A 20,695-nucleotide genomic window follows, 5' to 3' on the forward strand; every position below is an offset into this window, starting at 1 on the left:
GGCCCTTCCGAACACTCATTCTCACACTCCTTTGACACTGTCAATCGCAGGGAACAACAAGACAAACACACAAGAATGCACACAGTCATACCTTCGGACAATTTGGTGTGTTCAGTTAGCCTACCATGCATGTGTTTGAGTTGTGGGAGGGAACTGGAGTACCCTGAGAAAACTCATGCAGGCATGGTGAGAACACACAAACTCCAGACAGAAAAGCCCAAGCCCAGGTTTAAACACTTGATTTCAAAACTGTGAGGCTATACGTCATCCAACTTGCCGCCTACAATTATGAATTGATAACATTTTAACAAAAACAAAATTAAGTTAAAATAATAAAAAAACAGAAATACACTTTGGTTATGCCCCCCAATAACTATTTTAAAAAATGTACAGTATTTTACTCAATTGAATACAATAGACTTTCAGTTCATTTAAACTTAGAAGACTTTGAATGCTAATCTTTCAATGTCATTAACAGTGCTAGATATCCTGGAAATTGTAATACAAATTAACAACATTCAGTCATTTATGATACTAAAAATAATACTAGAAATAACAAACGAAGAGCATTCAAATCAAAGTGAGGTTGAGTATTGTGTGATACTTTTTTGATTTTCTTTTCTAAATAAAACAAATACATTTGGATTAGTACAAAAACCTTTAGTCTTTAGTTTAAAAACACTGTTATTCATAAAAAGAATAATATTATAAGATATTTCAAAATTGAAGTTCCTCTAATTTTCTGTTCGAGATACATTTTGAATCATATAGCGCACTGATATAATTAATAACATTATGTTTTGCCACCAATAACACCAAACTGAGATGCAATTTTTTTCTTTCTTTCATTACATTTAACGTACAAGTATTGGACAGATTTTTTGCAAAGTAACATGGCTTTTCCCTTCCCGCCTTCTGCAGGTGGCGCATAAAGAATATGCACTGGTCCTTCGAAAAAAAATAGCATATTGTGATAAAGTTCATTATTTTCTGTAATGTACTGATAAACATTAGACTTTCATATATTTTAGATTCATTACACACAACTGAAGTAGTTCATGCCTTTTATTGTTTTAATATTGATGATTTTGGCAAAAATTAGCATATCATGAAAAGGTGCTCTAAAGAAGCTACTAACCTAATCATCTGAATCGACAAATTAACTCAAAACCCCTGTGAAAGATTCCTGAGTCTTTTAAAAACTCCTAGCCTTGTTCATTACTAAAAACCGCAATCATGGGCAAGACTGCCGACCTGACTGCTATCCAGAAGTCCATCACTGACACCCTCAAGCAAGAGGCTAAGCCACAGAAAGAAATTTCTGAGCGAATAGGCTGTTCCCAGAGTGCTGTATCAAGGCACCTCAGCGGGAAGGAAAAAGTGTGGCAGGAAACGCTGCACAACCAGAAGAGGTGACTGCACCCTGAGAAAGATTGTGGAGAAGGGCCGATTCCAGACCTTGGGGGACCTGCAGAAACAGTGGACTGAGTCTGCAGTAGAAACATCCAGAGCCACCGTGCACAGACGTGTGCTGGAAATTGGCTACAGGTGCTGCATTCCCCAGGTCAAGCCACTTTTGAACCTGAAACAGCGGCAGAAGCACCTGACCTGGGTTACAGAGAAGCAGCACTGGACTGTTGCTCAGTGGTCCTAAGTACTTTTTTCAGATGAAAGCAAATTCTGCATGTCATTCGGAAATTAAGGTGCCAGAGTTTGGAGGAAGACTGAAGTCCAGTGTCATGTCAGCTGCTGGTGTTGGTCTACTGTGTTTTATCAAGGGCAGGGTCAATGTAGTTAGCTATTAGGAGATTTTGGAGCACTTCATGCTTCCATCTGCTGAAAAGCTTTATGGAGATGAAGATTTCATTTTTCAGCACGACCTGGCACCTGCTCACAGTGCCAAAACCACTAGTAAATGGTTTACTGATCATGGCAATTCTGTGCTCAATTGGCCTGCCAACTCTCCTGACCTGAACCCCATAGAGAATCTGTGGGATATTGTGAAGAGGAAGTTGAGAAACACCAGACCCAACACTGTGGATGAGCTTAAGGCTGCTATCGAAGCATCCTGGGCCTCCATAACACCTCAGCAGTGCCACAGGCTGATTGCCTCCATGCCACGCCACATTGAAGCAGTCATTTCTGCAAAAGGAATCCCAACCAAGTATTGAGTGCATAGCTGATATAATTAATTGAAGGTTGACTTTTTTTGTATTAAAAAACACTTTTTTGTATTGGTCGGTTGAAATATGCTATTTTATTAGATAGGGATTTTTGTTTTTTCTTTACTTTTTTGCCCAAATCATCAATATTAAAACAATAAAAGGCTTGAACTACTTCAGTTGTGTGTAATGAATCCAAAATAAATGAAAGTCTAATGTTAATCAGTACATTACAGAAAGTAACGAACTTTATCACAATATGCTAATTTTTTTAGAAGGACTAGTATAACCATCCCTCATTGAATTTGTACGGTACGTACACGTTTTTAACACTTCCAATGAGGCTGGCCCCGATCTCCTGGGAAAATATAAGGAAAAGAATTTCAAGAAAGCAGAAGAAATGCATTTACAAGGACTTGTTCTTGTATTTAAACGTTTTGGACAAAGTTTTGGACCAAAACATTAACACAAATTTCTTAACCTTTATAGAGTCTACGCACACATGCAATATACTGTACATTCCACCGGGTCATTTTTGAATGCCGGGAATGCCTTCATACTTTTGTCGTCATTGCCTTTTCTAGCCCGTTTTAATTAATTAGGAGTAGAAAGTAGCACTTGTATAGGAATGAAATTATTATTATGATTATTAATCACTAAGACGAATACTGTATACTTAAGATAACTGAAAAATCCGTAAGTAGAGTCCTCCCAGTAAATTACTTTTCAGCGTGTGGTATTGATTATTGTCGAGAGAGAGAGAGAGAGAGAGAGAGAGAGAGAGAGAGAGAGAGAGAGAGAGAGAGAGAGAGAGAGAGAGAGAGAGAGAGAGAGAGAGAGCTATTGCAGAAAACAGATCGCTACACGGTAAAGCAAATAGATTACGGTCAGTTTTATTGCAAATACATTAATAATTTTCGGACATTAAGAATCAATATGACACTAACTGAAGTGTATCAACTATAGACAGCTAACCATTACCAATTTTAACAAGCGCAAGTGCCGACATCAGAGAACAACTACGTCTGACATCATCAACGAGCCACGAGACGTACCTTTATGTAGACGCGAATCATTAATCCGTCGTCAATGTTTACTCGAACATGTTTTGGTAATGAAACTCTCAGCAATTGCGTTTTGCAACACTCCAAGTGCAGCTATACGTTCTTGAACGCCTTATTTTTCAATGCACACACACACCAAATCCATAAAAAAAAAATGGAACCAGATGAGCCAGAGCAAGGGGTGAGTTATATTTATTTATTTATTTATTTATTTTTTAAATATGGAATAATATCATATCTATAGCGTAAATATAATCGTGTCAATTTATGTAAATAGATTGTTTAGGTGTTAATCTAATTGTTATCAATGACAACGCTTAACTAATAACTCACCCGAGACATTAACTTAAATCACTGCATTGTGAATGAATGTTTAACCAGTACCCGCCATCTCACAATAAAATTATGGAGCGACGATGGAGGAAAGTGCAACAACAGCGACTCCATTTACCATTGTGAGTTTTCTGCAAAATCCTAAATGTTCTGTCATATCTGCAGCAAGCCCAGTATATGCCACACAGACTGTCAATCATTTTGCAGGCCAATTGGCTTTTTGCAAAGTGGCAGCTCCATGGCTGTGACCCAAGCAGTGGAGTCTTACAAACAGAACAAAGAGAGGGGAAGAGTTGTGTGCAGCCCATCACCAGAGCCTCAATTCCCCTCCACTGTAAGATATATCTCCATGCTGTATTCCAATTCACTTCAATTGTGACAAATCAATAATGCAAAATAAATGCAACAATATTAACTAGTTATATTTCAACCGTTGGTATTACAGATGCAAAGTGAGGATCGGAAGCAAAGGGTGAGCGTAGTTTTTGAAAGTGAATTCAACTTGTGTAGAACTGGATACTTGGAAAATTGAGGCAGCTTTATCTTTGTGGCCACTTTCTACAGATGAACTACATATTCTTGAAGCAGTGCGTAGAAAGTCGCCCAGTCATTCCAATCCCTAAGGAGTGGTTGAACTCCATGGATGGTAAAATTCCTTCTCAACTAAAAGACAACCCAAAAAAGACCAAACTGCTGCTTGAGCTACTCACAGAGGTCAGCGACAACTTCCATGATGTTATCACCAAATACACAGGTATGGATAATTATCTATTTTAACCTGCATTGGAGGGACAAGTTGGAATTTTGCACCAGCGGCCCAAGTTTGGTGGTAGTGGGTTGGGTGGGGGTTGTGGCTAAAATATCTTTTGATGGGTCCTGGATTTTATTATTATTTTAAAAGCCTTATATATTTAAGCGGTAGTGAAGTTTAAAAAAAAAAAAGACGCAAGAAATATTTAGATAAAATAAATGTTGCTTTTATTGTTCAAACCGGTTGTTTTGATCAAATTAAAACTGTCTGAGACGACTTAGTCCCACCTGACAAAGATGCAGAACGGTTCACTGTACAGTCCACCCAGGTGGAAAAAGCCTTAGGGACAGGGTGATGCTAAAAATATATGCCCACTTTACTGCGTCTCTGAGCTACATAGCATCATGTTCCCCGCAGGTGCAAGGAAAAAATGAGGCTGGGAGAAGAGAAAGGCAAGACAGGAGAGGGAGAGAAGGTTAACAGTAGGCAGCCACACACACCCACTCACTGGCGTTTCCAGTGCAGCTATTTCCCTCCGTTGATATCTGCTGCCACTTATCGACTTGTTGCGCACCCCTTTGCTCTCAGAGTGCGTTCAGTGTGCAAATTGCCGCGAATACTACTTCTTCAAATCATTACACCTCACAGTTTTGTCTAAAAGGTCTCCGACATATGAAGGGAAAGACCTACTTCGTCAGCAACCATCTAACACACAGGATAGTGTAGCATTACCAGTGTGACGGAGTAAGATGTAGTGAATGAAAAGAGCATCCGGTAAATTAGATCCACAACACATTACTAAATGATTATTATTGTTAACGTTCAACAGCATAAATATATATCTTTAGTAGGTTTCAATCAGTTTAAATTGAATCCACACGTTAAAAGAATACAAGCGGTCCATACTAAATTATAAATGACCATAAGGCATAACCTTAGGAAGGAACTATGATTGTGTTTTGTTTTTCTTGTACTTTGGGAGTCATTAATAAGCCTGTGCTTTGATATTAGATCATGTCAGTTGAAAGGTAAAAAAAAACAATCTATTGTAAAACAACTTTGTATTAATATTTTTTTTAACTTAATAAAGGGGGCCCTCCAGTAGGCTTTTGCCAGGGTAGCTGAAATTGGTGCCGCATCCCTTTGTGCATGCTTGTGTGTGTACCCTGTACACAAACACTTGTTACATACACTAAACTACTGTATTTTTGGTAACATTACACATATTCATTCAAGTGGACACATTCCTAAAGGATCCAGAATATGAAGAACCTCCTCCACTAAGGAAGACGTCCCTTCCACTCGAGTGAGTTTTTTTTTTACAGCTACATCTAAATTGGTTGTCATTGAAAATACACTGAAAAAAAATAAACATTGGCTCAATTTAAAAAATAAAGGCTAATACATCACGCCTAAAATTTTACTGCTAATACAATGTAAATAAATGTATTTTTTCACATTGTGTACATTGTACAATGTTTCATTTTTTCAGTGTACAGTTAGGTAATCAATGGAGTTTATCCAGTCCTTCTGTAAAGTAATGATCTTTTGTAGTATTCTTGAATATTCACAAACACGACGCGAGAGCTTTGTCATCAGTCGGAAACTGATTAAGGCATATTTGCATATTGTACATCCTGTAATGCAAACTATATTGGAAATTGGCCACACAACCTTTTCATCAATGGCTTTGGTGGATCTTACAGGATATAGGTAAGTATACAGACAGAATGCAAAGAACATCAAAGCAAGCACATACCCTTCTCTGTCAGAATTAAAAAAGTTGTGCACTATTGCTCTTTAGGGCTTTAGGACCTGTCGATAGCAAAGAACTGTACAAAGAACTGGCTGTGGAATGTGCGACAGCAGAAGAACAAATCATGAATAACTGGTTCCCTAAAGTCATCAATTTATTAACAAGTCCAAAAACACTGGGCTCAGTAAAAGAAGAAGTACTTGATGCCTTCTTTGACTGCGCATGCACCCTCATCTCCAATCAGGTGAAGTCCTGTCACCATACATAACGTAATCTTTTTTTTCTTCTTTTTAAAAAAATATTTTTACTAGTATAATTTGGCTTCCAATAGCCGTGGATTCAATATCTATTTCATTGACACTTTTTTTTTTTTTTTAATTCTTCCTCCTTTATGAAAAATGTTACATTCCAAATAATTTATTTTGCATTTGTCTTTTTAAATTCCAAGCTGAAAGCCCTGCTTCAGAGGAGCGTGGAGGCATTTGTCTACCCCTTTCACCCAGACAACTACCACTTCTTGCCCATCTTTCATATGGCCCTGACATTTAATGATGAAAAAATGGGAACATACCCTACTTTACAGGAACTTGAGGAAGATATTTTTGAAATTCTTAATATCATAACAAATACACTACAGGTGAGCTCACATGAAGTATTTTATTTCGCCAAGTACATTTTCCTTACCTACATACCGCATTTAAGAATAATTAGAAACTGTTTTTAATATCATTATTGCTGATTCACAGAAGGTGCAAACAGTTGAGTCATGGCTCACGGAATCCACTTCTGGATATGTGGATGCTAAGGCCCCTGATCACACGCTCGCTTGGGCTCATTTCACTGTATCGACAACGGTGCGCAAGAATCTAGAAGAACCTGACAAATACTTTCAAAATTATGGTGATATTAACATTAATTCAGATAATTTCATCATCCACTCAAATGTTTTAGAGCATTCTTTTCTAACACAAAAATATTTTGTAGTTGACAACTATGATTGGTTAGTCAATGGAACTGCCCAGACTCGAGTGGAGACCTTTGTGGAAGAAATCCACTCATTTGCTGAATATATTAAGGTGAGTATGCATAACCTCTGAAGTCTACAGGACCATTTCTTCCTGGTGACTATCAGTGTGTGATCTGGCAATGCTTTCCAGCAAGTGGAGGAGTTTCGTGACTTGTCAAGAAAACTTGGCAACCTCCCAACAAAAGTTCACTTTCCAATGGTCCAGTTATATTGTGAGGATCTGAACAAGGGTCTGTCTAAAAAAGCAAAAATGTGTGCTGAATTTCTTATCAACAACATGAAAGCTAAACACACCGAGCAAAATCTTCAGTGAGCATGGTCATATTTCTAAATTACCTTTAATGTTGAAGAAGTCTCCATTAGTCACTGGAATTTTTCTTTTTCGGTTGAAAGGATCATCTTAGACTTTGAAACCATCCGAGAAACTGCTTTGAATGTACCAGAGACTACAGATGAAATGGCAACAATGATTGCATATGTTGAAAAAACTAAGAAAACGGGTATTGCACTTCTTCATGAAAGGATAAAGGTATTGTTTACATATTCATTGTACATACATGTTTGCAAATTGTACATTTTTGCAAATTGTTGACACAAATGGGTTACAATTTTAACAATCTTTGCTCATATGACCATACAGAAAGCCTACAGTAGACTGAGTTACCTTCTAGATGTTCACATATTTGAACCTGAAGACCTTGAGCTGAATTCAACTGTCTTCATGTGGCCATTAAAAATCTTAGAGGTGTTTGAACTCAGTGATGAGGTAAAAGTCCTGATTCAATGTGTGTGTTATGGTTGTGTTCCCTTTGAGTATGACCGTGGATGTATGTACGATTTGTTGTTGTTGTTTTTTTAGGTTTTCCAGGAGGCAAAGATGAAAGGAGAGAAGGAAATGGTTGCTAAAAGAGAAAGAGTCACAGTTCATCTGGCTAAATTGCAACGAAGGGTTGATGAGTTCCCTCACTGCTCTGAACTTGATATGATGCAGCAGGTACAATGACTCATTTGATCTCCCAGAGTACATTTGGTATAATTACTTGAACTTCTCACACAATGGTAAGCATGGAAAAGACATCTGAACGGAACACAATATGAAAGAGCATTTATGGAACAGAGGAAAGGAAAAGCATTTTTTAAGAGAAAAAGTTGAACAGAATTACCTGTTGGTTGGTGGATTGATATATGATAAAGAGAAACAAAATCACATGGTAAAGTGTGGCTAAAGTAGACAGCGTCCAAAAATTGAAAATTGTGTTTTGAAAGACTCGGTGTATAAGCCTTATAAACCTGTAAGATTAATATTGCTGAGGGTTATTTTTTTTTTTTTTCTCTTCTGGACAGTATATGTCAGATATCAAAATGGTGCAGACCCTTCTTCAGGAGGCCGAGGAGTCAATTGAAGACATCCACAAAGATGAAACTTTTCATGAATGGGACCAATCATGTTACCCAGAAGTTGAAATCATCAGACAGAGTATTGAGCCATTCCAAAAGTTGTTTTCCTTTATACTGAGATGGCAACGCACAGAGAGCAGGTCGGAATTTTGTCGTACTTAATTGTGATTTAATTACAAAATTTCTATTGATGCCTTCTAATATTTTCTCTTTGAACAGCTGGATGGATGGGTCTTTTCTGGAACTCGATGGTGAAGGAATGGAAGTGAAAGTGGATGAATTCTACAGGGAAATCTTCAAAACGCTGAAGTATTTTCAGCAGAAAAAGAGTAAGAGTGAACAGGCTACTAAGAAGATATCTAGTGGAACAACCAGACGACGACGTGGTGAAGAAGAAGCCAAAGCGGAGAGTCCTACAATTGTTTTGTGCTCCACTGTATTAGAACAAGTCAAAGAGTTCAAGGTAGTGTCTATCCTTAACTCTGAATGTGTTGTCAGATTACATGGTCATTTTGCTAACTAACTTTTAGACATTATGTTTTTGTTAATAGGAACATACTCCTTTATTGACTGTCCTGTGTAATCCTGGCATCAGAGATCGCCACTGGAAGCAAATGTCAGAGATTGTTGGGTATGACCTCACTCCCGACACCGGTACAACACTTCGCAAAATCCTCAAACAAAATTTAGATCCTTATCTGGATGAATTTGAATCAATCAGTGCAGCTGCTAGTAAAGTAAGTATTATTGCAGTTTTACATTGCTAAAGAATATCAAAGAGGTTGACAAAAATAAATCCTCTTGTTTTCATGTTACAGGAGTTCTCCATGGAGAAAGCCATGAAAAACATGGTTACTGTTTGGGATGGTATTTCTCTCAACCATCAGCCATACAGAGACACTGGTGTGTCAATTCTGACTGCTTTGGATGATATCCAGGCAATGCTAGATGATCAGATTGTGAAAACACAGACAATGAGGAACTCACCATTCATAAAGCCCCTTGAAAACGAGATTAGGGTTAGTTCCAGGGTTGCATCAGCATAATGACAAGATTAATAGTTATTTGTTTGATTCATGCAATTATTACATCTGGCTTTTATCAAAGATATTGAACTCTATGTGGTAATAGGTTTGGGAGGAGCGTCTTCTTCGTATCCAGGAAACCATTGATGAGTGGCTGAAGGTGCAGGCTCAGTGGTTGTACCTTGAGCCCATATTCTGTTCTGCTGACATCATGCAGCAGATCCCAGAAGAAGGACGACTCTTCCAAATTGTTGACAAAAACTGGAAGGAGGTCATGAGGCACTGTGTCAAGGACTCAAAGGTAGATGGCAATGTGTACCAAAATTGTATCCTGTCTGTGATGATACAACAATTAAAAAAAAATTCTTCCAGATTCTGGAGGCAACCTCAATGCCAGGCCTACTAGAGAAACTGATCGAGTCCAACGCCCACCTGGATGTCATCATGAAGGGACTAAATGACTATCTGGAGAAGAAGCGTCTTTTTTTCCCAAGGTTAACGAAACAATTTTTTTTCTATCAATTGTGCATTTATTCAAACCCGTAAGTCAAATTTTTAATAATTGTTGCATCGTTTCTTGTCATCCAGGTTCTTCTTTTTGTCAAATGATGAAATGCTGGAAATTCTTTCCGAGACCAAGGATCCACTGCGTGTACAGCCCCATCTAAGGAAGTGCTTTGAGGGTATTGCCAAGCTAGACTTCCTACCAAATCTTGATATCCAGGTTGGCATTAACACAGTGCACCTGCTATATTGCATTAGTTAAAGCACTTTGTTCTGATGCTCACTTATTTTTTCCCCTTATTTATTTTCTTTTTCTTTCAGGCCATGTATAGTAGTGAAGGAGAGCGTGTTGCTCTTATTGGTCTCATCTCTACATCTGAGGCTCAAGGAGCGGTTGAGAAGTGGCTGGTCCAAGTGGAGGACTTGATGATTCGCAGTGTCAGAGATGTAATAGATCGCTCCAGAACGGTGAGATAACCCGACTGAAATAGAACACCTGTCATAGCTTTTACTCTGGAAAAATTTGTGAGGATATCCTTGTTTGTTTGAATGGTCGTCTCCGTATTCGTACAATGTTTTCTATTTTTTCTAGTGTAGTTACTGCTGATAGGGTAATAAGCATAGTGGTAATTTTGGCAGGCCTATGCTGAAACTCTACGTAACCAGTGGGTGAAGGAGTGGCCTGGGCAGGTCGTGATATGTACCTCCCAAATGTTCTGGACGTTGGAGGTGCATGAAGCCATCAGGGGGGGGGCCGAGGTAAACCTTAGTTATATCATTTTTATTCATGATAAAGAATAATAAAGACATATTACTTAAAATATTTTTTGTTAAAGTGTCTCTACAGAATGTATCTCAAAAGTGCTATTAAATAGCCTTTTTCTGTTGTGTTATTGGATGAGGTAGGAGCAAGGGCCAAAAAAAGAAACAAACGAAAAAACACCAAAACAAAAATACTTGGAGACAACTAAATACAGTACTAGGAAAAATACGACACTTGGAGGAAAAAAAATTACTATAACAACAAACACTAGAAACAGGAACGAAGCAAGACGTGCCAGCAATAATGAACCGACAAAGACCGAATCAAAACAGGTGGACAGTACTTATATAGAACAATTATCTACATTGTTACAATGCCCAAAGCACTTTACATTCGCACACATTTACCCTTTCACACACACACATTCATACAGCAATGGTGCCGCTTCCAACTCATTGGAGGCAAATTAGGGTTCAGTGCCTTGCCCAATGGCACTTCGACAGTGGTCAGATGTAGCCGGGAATCGAACCGCAGACCCTCCGGTCCCAGGAGAACTAGAGCTACCAACTGCGCCACGGCAGGTAATTAAAACAAAGTGATGAAACAACGAGGAACAACTGGACAGGGCAAGAGTGAACACGATAAACTGATCTGGTACGATAAAAGAAAAAAAAAAAACAACAACAAAAGGAAAGGCGTGACAAACAAAGGTGGAAAAGAAAACCTAATCAGTACAAAACAAGAACTAGAAATAGGGAAACAGGACACAGTATTTAACCAGCCAAATACTGTGTAATCCGTGACAGTTTCACCTTGTGATTTTTTAAAGATAATTATAATAACATAGAAAATAATTTCAAATGAAAACAATTGATGTCTCTTTGCTGACTTCTGCAGGGTGTGAAAAACTACTACCAGACACTCCAGAATCAACTGGCTGATATCGTGGGACTAGTGCGAGGGAAGCTACCCAAGCAAACACGCATTACTTTGGGAGCACTAGTGACAATTGACGTTCATGCTAGAGATGTTGTTATGGAACTCATTGAGCATGGTACCTCATGGCACAAAGGATGACATTCACTATGCTTTTGCACTTTTAATCACCAACTGTACAATAAAATACTACTGTATTTCAATTTCATACAGGTGTAGTAAATGAAAATGATTTCCGATGGCTGGCACAGCTTCGTTACTACTGGAGCAATGACAATGTTCGAGTTCGCATTATAAATTGTGATGTCAAGTATGCCTATGAGTATCTGGGGAACTCTTTTCGTTTGGTCATCACCCCACTCACTGACAGATGCTATAGAACTCTGGTATACTTAAGAAAGTGATAAGAGATGGTTTTATTTGTACTTTTCTCTATTTTAGTATGAAATACATTTGATACCTTTCCAGATTGGAGCATTTTACCTCCACTTGGGTGGAGCTCCTGAGGGTCCAGCTGGGACTGGAAAGACAGAAACCACCAAAGATCTTGCTAAAGCGTTAGCTGTGCAATGTGTGGTCTTCAACTGTTCTGATGGACTGGATTATCTTGCTATGGGCAAAGTAATATCTGAGAAACAGGTGTTTTCGATTATGATTTCTGGTTTTAACAAATTTGTTTGCGTTGTGATACATGTTTTCAGTTTTTCAAAGGTTTGGCTTCATCTGGAGCTTGGGCTTGCTTTGACGAATTCAACCGTATTGAACTAGAGGTCTTGTCTGTTGTGGCCCAGCAAGTCCTCTGCATCCAGAGGGCTATTGAAATGAAACTGGAGTATTTTGACTTTGAAGGAACCATGCTTAAACTTAACCCCAACTGTTTTGTGTCCATTACAATGAATCCTGGTTACGCCGGGCGCTCTGAACTCCCTGACAACCTCAAGGTTCTCACTCATTTATCCCTAAATTGTGTGTCTGAATTGAGTATTTGTAGTTTGTAACATATGTAACATATGAAAGTGAGTTTAATCAACATAATTTGATCAAAATGTATTGTCATGTATTGTATGTTGTATGTATGTATGTATGTATGTATGTATGTATGTATGTTTTTTCTTAATGTAGTGGCCTCTTTTTATTTTCCTCAGGTGTTGTTTCGAACAGTGACCATGATGGTCCCCAATTATGCACTGATAGCAGAGATCTCTCTCTATTCATATGGATTCCTAAATGCCAAGCCTCTGTCAGTCAAGATTGCAATGACTTACAGGCTCTGCTCAGAGCAGCTCTCCTCCCAGTTCCATTATGATTATGGCATGAGGGCTGTCAAAGCTGTGCTTGTGGCAGCAGGAAACCTCAAGCTCAAGTATCCTGATGAAAATGAGGACATACTGGTATTTGTGCATCCCTTGTTTTGTTCCAAGCCCATTTAGGCTCTTTGTAATTGTTTTTTTTTTTGGTGTGTTAACGTCCAGCTTCTGAGGTCTGTAAAAGATGTGAATGAGCCTAAATTTCTTTCGCATGATATTCCACTGTTCAACGGAATAACCAGTGATTTGTTCCCCGGCATCACCCTTCCTGAGGCTGACTATGAGGTAAGATATGTCACTATCATACTTACATACGTACATTTTTCTTAATCACATGAAGCTTGCATATTCTTATTAGCCTGTTCATATACGTATTTGTAGGATGTGGTACATGATACAATCTTGTCTTTTGCAGTTATTTTTAGAAGCTGCTCTTGAGTGCTGTGAAAAACACAATGTGCAGGCAACACAGATCTTCTTAGATAAGATGATCCAGACATATGAGATGATGATAGTCCGGCACGGGTATGCTACCTTAAATACTTCAGATGACTTAATTTTCTAAGTATTTTTTCATGTTTCGGGCTAGAAAGTACAGTATTTCCCAAAATCTGGGTCAACAGAGCATTGCATTAAGGAATAACTTTTTTCATTGAGGTTCATGTTGGTTGGAGAGTCATTTTCGGGGAAGACCAAAGTACTGCATGTTCTCGCTGACACGCTGATTCTGATGAATGAAAAAGGCTTTGGAGAGGAAGAAAAGGTTATCTTCAGGACATTGAACCCAAAGGCAATCACCATGGGACAGCTCTTTGGACAGTTTGATCTTGTTTCTCATGAGGTGGGACCTTGGATCCCCATTCTTAAAGCACATATCACCTTAAAAACTCTTATTACCCTCTTCTTAGTGGACAGACGGTATTGTGGCCAACACGTTTCGCGAGTACGCATCGGCTGAGACGCCAGACCGTAAATGGGTGGTGTTTGATGGTCCAATAGATACATTGTGGATTGAAAGTATGAACACTGTACTGGATGACAACAAAAAGGTTTATAATACAAAGAAATAAATGTCATGAACTTTATTTAACTTTATTGTTGCTTATTTTAACAATCTTTGTTTTTTATTTTCGCGTTACAGTTGTGTCTAATGAGTGGAGAAATTATCCAAATGTCTAATCAAATGAGTCTGATTTTTGAAGCAATGGATCTGTCACAAGCCTCTGTAAGTTTAGAGTTACTAAATCATTTATGAACCTTTTCACATTGTTACAAATAAAATCGTCCAGTTTGAACTAGCACTCACTTCGAAGTCTGATGTAACAACTGCAAATTCTAAACAAGCATCCCTCAATGGTAGCCTGCCACAGTCAGTCGATGTGGAATGATCTACATGGAACCTTCTCAGTTGGGCTGGGAACCTTTAGTTATTTCCTGGATGAACACGCTTCCTGAGATTCTGAAGAGCCCTGAGCATCACAATCTGCTGCAAGAACTCTTTCAGTGGCTGCTGCCACCTTGCTTAAGAATAGTGCGTAAACAATGCAGAGTAAGTATGACCATTGGAGAGTCATGAGATGCAAAAACCCTGTCGTTGTCACTGATATACTAATTCTAGCTCATTCAGAGAATTTTGCACTGGTTAAGAGCAAACATTAATGTTGTCATGTCTTTACTCTTTTTTGTTTACAGGAAGTTGTCCCTACAACCAACTGGAATGCATCTGTGTCCTTATGCAGACTGTTTGAGATGCTGCTAATGGAACCACTAGAGGAAGAGACAAATGATAAAACTATTCGAACCTGGATCATGGTACAAATAATTGAACAGCAGTTTCTCAAAATATATTTCACATGGCTTTGGTGCATTTACAGTCTTTGTCTTTCTTATGATTGCAGGCAGCTTTTTCCTTTTCCTTGGTGTGGTCTGTAGGTGGTAGCTGTGATTATAAAAGTAGGGAGCTGTATAGTGAATTCATTCGAGACATAGTGGCCGGAAGGATAGCAGACAGTCCAGTTCCTTTTATTGTGAGCAAATGGGAATGTCCGGTAGATGAGAAAGGGCTGGTTTATGACTATTTCTATGAGGTACAACTGAATTATGTAATTCCGAAGCCATTTAAATTGCTAGTTTCTAATCATTGGATTTCAGTATTATGTAATATCTTGTTCAGTTTAAGGGAAAAGGCAAGTGGATTCACTGGAATGATGCTATAAAAAGTGTTAGCCTTGGGGACAAAACCACCAAAGTGCAGGACATCATTGTTCCAACAATTGACTCTGTTCGCTACACTTTCCTAATGGACATTTGCATCACCTATGGGATGTGAGTATGTTAGTATTGCCATAGACATATTAATTAGATTGTATATTTTGTTCAGTTGTGTTAACGCCTGTTCCACCACGAATCCCAACTCCATACACATCGTCTTTGGACAGGTGCAGAGCTAGGGGTGGTGCTGGGGGTGCACACACAGGCTCGGGCCTCTAAGGGGCCCGGTTCGCGGGCAAAATAAAGGGGGTGGGTTTTGGTGAGGGGAGGGGCTAAAACAAACGTAAGGTGATGTGCATAGCTATATTATAGCATTTAAGTATTAGAATCTCTCTGCCAGCACCAAATACATCCACGCACGCACACATATACAGTATATGTACAGTATAGTGTATGAATCGTATGCTAAGTCCCAAAAAATGTGTTACATTTATGTAAACGACAAATAGCTGCAGAGAACACAGAATTTTGTTACTGCATGTAAAAACCCCACTCATTTTTCACTTGGTTGGTGCTTAATTTCAAATAAAATACTACTGCCTATTTTTCACATTGAAGAATTAAATCTCCAAAAATCCAAATTTACCCAACTAAACAGAAAATGCCACACCGCATTTGCCATCTGCTTCCGTGTTTGATAATTTAATTGTGTGTAGTATTCAATTGTGCTGTCACCTCTACTCCTTGTATTTGAGACAAAAATCCAGACGACAATGTAAACCAGAAAGATGGATTTGATGGAAATGAAGATGTTGAGTTCAAATGGGATTAGAAATGAGCATATCAGAGGCACAACAGAGATTTTATATTTTTTCAGACAATGTTAGAGAAAGCAGAGTTTGATGATTTGGACACATCCTGAGGAGGATGGATCGTGTTTTGTTGGAGGGATGATGACAATGGCACTGGAAGGCAAGAGACCTAGAGCCATGTAATGTAATCCAAGAAATGTATGCAATTGGTTTTCAAGAAGAAGATGCCGAAATTAGGTTTAGAGTAGCCTACATGGAAAAGGGGGATGTACAGCACAACACTTAATTGGATAAATTGAAAGGAAAAGAAGAAATGTTCACTGTTTCATTATCTCTTTCTCTGATCAGGCCTCTCCTGTTGGCTGGTCCTACTGGCACTGGAAAGTCAGTGTATGTAATGGAGAAGTTGATGAACGGTCTGGACAAAGACCTCTTCTTACCCCTCTCAATCAATTTTTCCGCCCGCACGACTGCTAACCAAACTCAGGTCAGGTGAAACCACTGATGAGTATGCATGTTTTCACACCTATGAAGGTGATCATTATTTACTTTGTGTTCTCCAGAACATCATCATGGCCAAATTAGATAAGAGACGAAAAGGTGTATTTGGTCCCCCAATGGGAAGGAAATACCTCATATTCATAGATGATGTGAATATGCCAGCAATGGAACAGTTTGGAGCTCAGCCTCCTGTAGAGCTTCTTCGGCAGTTTATGGATCACAAAAAGTGGTACATAACATTACCAGCTCAACAACCAAAAAAGACAGGCAACTAAAGAGGATAAAATATATATGACTCATTTCTGGCAGGTATGACCTAAAGGACACATCTGGCATCAAATTAGTAGACATCCAGATCATTACAGCCATGGGTCCTCCTGGTGGGGGGAGGAATGCTGTGACATCTCGTTTTCTGCGCCACTTCAATATTTTTAGCATAAATTCTTTCAGTGACGAGACAATGGTTCGCATCTTCTCTATCATGGTGGCATTCTATCTCAAGAACAATGAATTTCCACCAGAATATTTTACAATTGGCACCCAAACTGTCACAGCAACAATGGAAGTGAGTATACTTACATTTTTTCAAACACAGGATTGTCCTTTACATGCTTGTCTTTTCAATATTTAGTCTTTCCAAATGTCTTCCCTTAGGTCTACAAGCAAGCTATGGAAAACTTGCTTCCGACACCAGCCAAATCTCACTACACTTTTAATCTGCGGGATTTCTCACGTGTTATCCAAGGCTGTCTGCTTGTGAAGAGCAAATCTCTGGAGAACAAACGCACTATGATTCGCCTGTTTGTCCACGAGGTTTTCCGGGTCTTTTATGACCGTTTGGTGGATGACAAGGATCGCGCATGGTTCTACCAGCTAATGACCAAAATCCTCAAAGATCACTTCAATGAAGCATTCAACCAAGTGTTTGATCACCTAAAACAAGGCAGTAAAGTATGTTGCCTTTTGGTTTTGTTGTTCTGATTAATTTGATGTCAAAAAGAGTTGGGATAGCTCTAGCCGATCCCCAGTCATGCTTGAGTTTAAAAAAAAAACAACAACAACAACAAAAGAACAAAACAGTTAATGTTTCTAAAAATAAAACAGAATAGTGAATGCAATTGTTTCTTCTTCTTATGTCAGTTGGTCGAGCAAGACATGCAGATGCTACTGTTTGGAGACTACATGAACCCTGACCTTGAGCCTGATGACCGCTTGTACGCTGAGGTGCCTTCTGTAGAAAGCTTTGCTGAAGTGGTGGAGGCATGTCTTGTTGAATATAACCAGATGAACAAGAGTCGTATGCATCTTGTCATCTTTCGGTAAATTGCGAATCGCCAGTCAATTTAACCTAAAGATTTACATTATAGACTGTATTTTAAAAACAACTACATTGATTTAGTTTTTAAATATCAATTTATTTCAGTAAAATGTGCATGGCTGTAATGAATGCACAACAAAGTAGCTTTAATCCTGCAATGCAAATTAAAATTGTGTCCTATTTTAGTTATGTTTTGGAGCACCTGTCCCGTATAAGCCGTGTTTTGAAGCAACCAGGGGGAAATGCCCTATTAGTCGGAGTGGGAGGCAGTGGGCGGCAGTCCATCACACGTTTGGCCACATTTATCGCCCAAATGAGCCTTTTCCAGCCTGAGATATCAAAGAGCTATGGAATGGTTGAGTGGAGAGAAGATCTTAAGGTCAGTGTTGTGCTTGTTATCTACATAATACTTCAGTGTATGAACATTTGCGTTCTGAATGTGATGTATCATATTTTAACGTATTACAGAAGCTGCTCAAGAATGCAGGCGTGAAGGGTCAAAGAATTGTTTTTTTGCTTACTGATGCTCAGATCAAGGATGAGGCATTTCTTGAAGATGTAAATAGTGTCCTCAACACGGGAGAGGTGCCCAATATGTTTGCTATGGATGAGAAACAGGATATCATTGAGGTATAATGTTGAAATTATTACGTACTGCATATACAGTGTATGTTCAATGTACTGAATTTATTAAACATTATCAAATCGTCAAATTAATTTGAATACAGGGGTACTGTGGCATACGATTGCTTCCATACACGATGTTTTCGACATCCAACGTAAAATTTGACTCGCCATTTGTTTCTACATCCGACGACATGCTCTAAATACGACGATCTATGACAGCACCGCAGTTTCTTTGTTTTCCCGCAAGATGGACGCACGGCATACTTTATTGTGAGAGAAATCAACATGGGTTCCAAAAATGTTAGAGCAGGTGGTGAATAAAAGGAAAAAGGTGATGTTCACCATTGACATGAAGATGGATATGATTGAAAAATATGAGCGTGGGGTGCGCATCCGTGATATGGCTCAACAATACAGCCGTAGACTGTCTATCTCCGCGGTCCTCCTCTGTTTGCCAGTCTTTATTATTTAAGGTGACAATTATTCTTGTGGTAACATTGCCAAAGAAATCGCCAGCTTCATCAGGTTTCTAATCATTTATTCCATCAACTTGTGCAACACAACACGCCTAGTGTCCCCTGCAGCAAGTAAACAAAAAGTAAAAATGCTCACTCCGTCAAGTCAGCCAAGCAATGCGTTCAGTTACACCACGCAAACATTCGCCGCATTAGAACCCAGTTTGCTACATTATTACAGGTGTTGTTATTGCTATTACCAGTATTATATTATTATTCCAATTTTTATTCATAATTGATTTGTTTTTCTCTTTGTAAACGATATAAGCAATAGTAACATCAGTATTTATTAAGATTTTAGTGTAGGTTGTTTTGCTGTTAAATTAATTAATGGAATTATAATGTTTTATGGGAAAATCCTGCTCGACATACGACCATTTCAACTTAAAATCAAGGTCCTGGAACGAATTAACTTTGTACGTAGAGGTACCACTGTATCTTATAAAGACAACCACACCCAATATAACACTTCTAAATTATGATTTATTTAAATTTAAAAGATTATATCCTATATCATCTACTGTGCATCAAGTGCTCCCTGTTTTTTCTGTCCTGCTTTCTGTGTTTGTTTTTTGCTTTGTAAAAATATTGCCATTCTCTTTCCACTTTCAGACTGTACGTCCTATTGCCCAAGCAAAGAATAAGAGTGTTGAGTTGAGCTCTTTAACTCTTTTTAACTACTTTGTGGCGAGGTGCAAGCAGAACCTGCACATTGTTGTGGCCTTCAGTCCTATTGGCGACGCCTTCCGTAATCGACTGCGCCAATTTCCATCTCTAATTAACTGTTGTACCATTAACTGGTTTCAGGTACTAAATAGGCACTATCAATTAGCTGTTGTTTTTTTCTTAACTATTGTATAAACAAAAGTCATGGTACACAACACTTTACCATGTACTGTGTCGCAGTTTTCATTTGGGCTCTCGGGAAAAATTGTCAATATTAGCAAATTTAGATTGTTCTTATTGTAAATATGTGGGGTTTCATACAAGTATTAAAAATGGAATTAAAAAAAATATACATTTATATTCATTTTTCTATTTTGATGACAGCCTTGGCCAGAGGAAGCCCTTGAGCGGGTTGCCAACTCTTTTCTTCAGCCCCTGGAGATGAAAGACAATGAGAGGAAGGAGGTCATACCTATCTGTAAAACATTTCACACTTCTGCCAGTCAACTTTCAGTGAGGTGTGTTTTAATTATTCAATTCAAAAGTATGTATATCCACTAGCCTGTTTAAACTTGTTTTTTTTGCAGATTCCTCTCTGAACTAGGGCGCCATAATTATGTTACACCTACATCTTATCTGGAGCTCATGGCAGCTTTCAGTCAACTCCTCACAATGAAAAGGGATGCAGTAATGAAGGCAAAGAGGAGATACACAAACGGTCTGGAAAAACTGGCCTTTGCTGAATCTCAGGTACTATATTAGCTACAATTTGCTTTTCTTTGATAATTTTCCCCCTTGTTAATACTGAATGCAATGATTCCAAACTAAATTTTCCCTTTTAAGTTTATGAACAAAATATTAAAATGTCTATTTCCCTGACATTTCCTTTTTAACATTATGCCTCTGAAGGTTGGTGAGATGAAACTCGAGCTTGTTGAGTTGCAGCCCAAACTGGCACAGGCACAGATAGAAAATGAAAAAATGATGAAGGTTAGTGAAATTGAGCAGCATCAAAATTG

General features: G+C 38.5%; 1 protein-coding gene across 1 annotated transcript in view; it reads left to right on the plus strand.

The window, feature by feature from the left end:
* The first annotated feature begins 3,065 nt into the window (after positions 1-3,065).
* LOC130911988 (dynein axonemal heavy chain 12-like) overlaps positions 3,066-20,695 on the plus strand; it is a 40,987-nt gene continuing 23,357 nt past the window's right edge. The window contains exons 1-49 of the mRNA XM_057829693.1: positions 3,066-3,407; positions 3,608-3,681; positions 3,767-3,893; positions 4,005-4,031; positions 4,124-4,313; positions 5,547-5,616; positions 5,865-6,023; positions 6,115-6,310; positions 6,515-6,703; positions 6,813-6,966; positions 7,051-7,142; positions 7,224-7,402; positions 7,487-7,622; positions 7,734-7,859; positions 7,953-8,087; positions 8,438-8,631; positions 8,711-8,954; positions 9,043-9,228; positions 9,310-9,510; positions 9,623-9,817; positions 9,889-10,010; positions 10,105-10,240; positions 10,342-10,488; positions 10,660-10,779; positions 11,681-11,837; positions 11,933-12,105; positions 12,188-12,340; positions 12,421-12,660; positions 12,865-13,110; positions 13,192-13,311; positions 13,442-13,551; positions 13,684-13,867; positions 13,935-14,075; positions 14,168-14,251; positions 14,387-14,575; positions 14,719-14,838; positions 14,925-15,113; positions 15,200-15,351; positions 16,398-16,536; positions 16,613-16,779; positions 16,860-17,115; positions 17,205-17,501; positions 17,691-17,869; positions 18,055-18,247; positions 18,337-18,498; positions 19,623-19,817; positions 20,061-20,194; positions 20,264-20,426; positions 20,586-20,666. Of these exons, the coding sequence (XP_057685676.1) occupies positions 3,252-3,407; positions 3,608-3,681; positions 3,767-3,893; positions 4,005-4,031; positions 4,124-4,313; positions 5,547-5,616; positions 5,865-6,023; positions 6,115-6,310; positions 6,515-6,703; positions 6,813-6,966; positions 7,051-7,142; positions 7,224-7,402; positions 7,487-7,622; positions 7,734-7,859; positions 7,953-8,087; positions 8,438-8,631; positions 8,711-8,954; positions 9,043-9,228; positions 9,310-9,510; positions 9,623-9,817; positions 9,889-10,010; positions 10,105-10,240; positions 10,342-10,488; positions 10,660-10,779; positions 11,681-11,837; positions 11,933-12,105; positions 12,188-12,340; positions 12,421-12,660; positions 12,865-13,110; positions 13,192-13,311; positions 13,442-13,551; positions 13,684-13,867; positions 13,935-14,075; positions 14,168-14,251; positions 14,387-14,575; positions 14,719-14,838; positions 14,925-15,113; positions 15,200-15,351; positions 16,398-16,536; positions 16,613-16,779; positions 16,860-17,115; positions 17,205-17,501; positions 17,691-17,869; positions 18,055-18,247; positions 18,337-18,498; positions 19,623-19,817; positions 20,061-20,194; positions 20,264-20,426; positions 20,586-20,666 (7,779 nt within the window). The 5' untranslated portion in view covers positions 3,066-3,251. The remainder of the gene's footprint in view (positions 3,408-3,607; positions 3,682-3,766; positions 3,894-4,004; positions 4,032-4,123; positions 4,314-5,546; positions 5,617-5,864; positions 6,024-6,114; positions 6,311-6,514; positions 6,704-6,812; positions 6,967-7,050; positions 7,143-7,223; positions 7,403-7,486; positions 7,623-7,733; positions 7,860-7,952; positions 8,088-8,437; positions 8,632-8,710; positions 8,955-9,042; positions 9,229-9,309; positions 9,511-9,622; positions 9,818-9,888; positions 10,011-10,104; positions 10,241-10,341; positions 10,489-10,659; positions 10,780-11,680; positions 11,838-11,932; positions 12,106-12,187; positions 12,341-12,420; positions 12,661-12,864; positions 13,111-13,191; positions 13,312-13,441; positions 13,552-13,683; positions 13,868-13,934; positions 14,076-14,167; positions 14,252-14,386; positions 14,576-14,718; positions 14,839-14,924; positions 15,114-15,199; positions 15,352-16,397; positions 16,537-16,612; positions 16,780-16,859; positions 17,116-17,204; positions 17,502-17,690; positions 17,870-18,054; positions 18,248-18,336; positions 18,499-19,622; positions 19,818-20,060; positions 20,195-20,263; positions 20,427-20,585; positions 20,667-20,695) is intronic.

This window comes from Corythoichthys intestinalis, chromosome 2 (genome assembly GCF_030265065.1).
Source record: "Corythoichthys intestinalis isolate RoL2023-P3 chromosome 2, ASM3026506v1, whole genome shotgun sequence".
Classification (NCBI taxonomy): Eukaryota; Metazoa; Chordata; class Actinopteri; order Syngnathiformes; family Syngnathidae; genus Corythoichthys; species Corythoichthys intestinalis.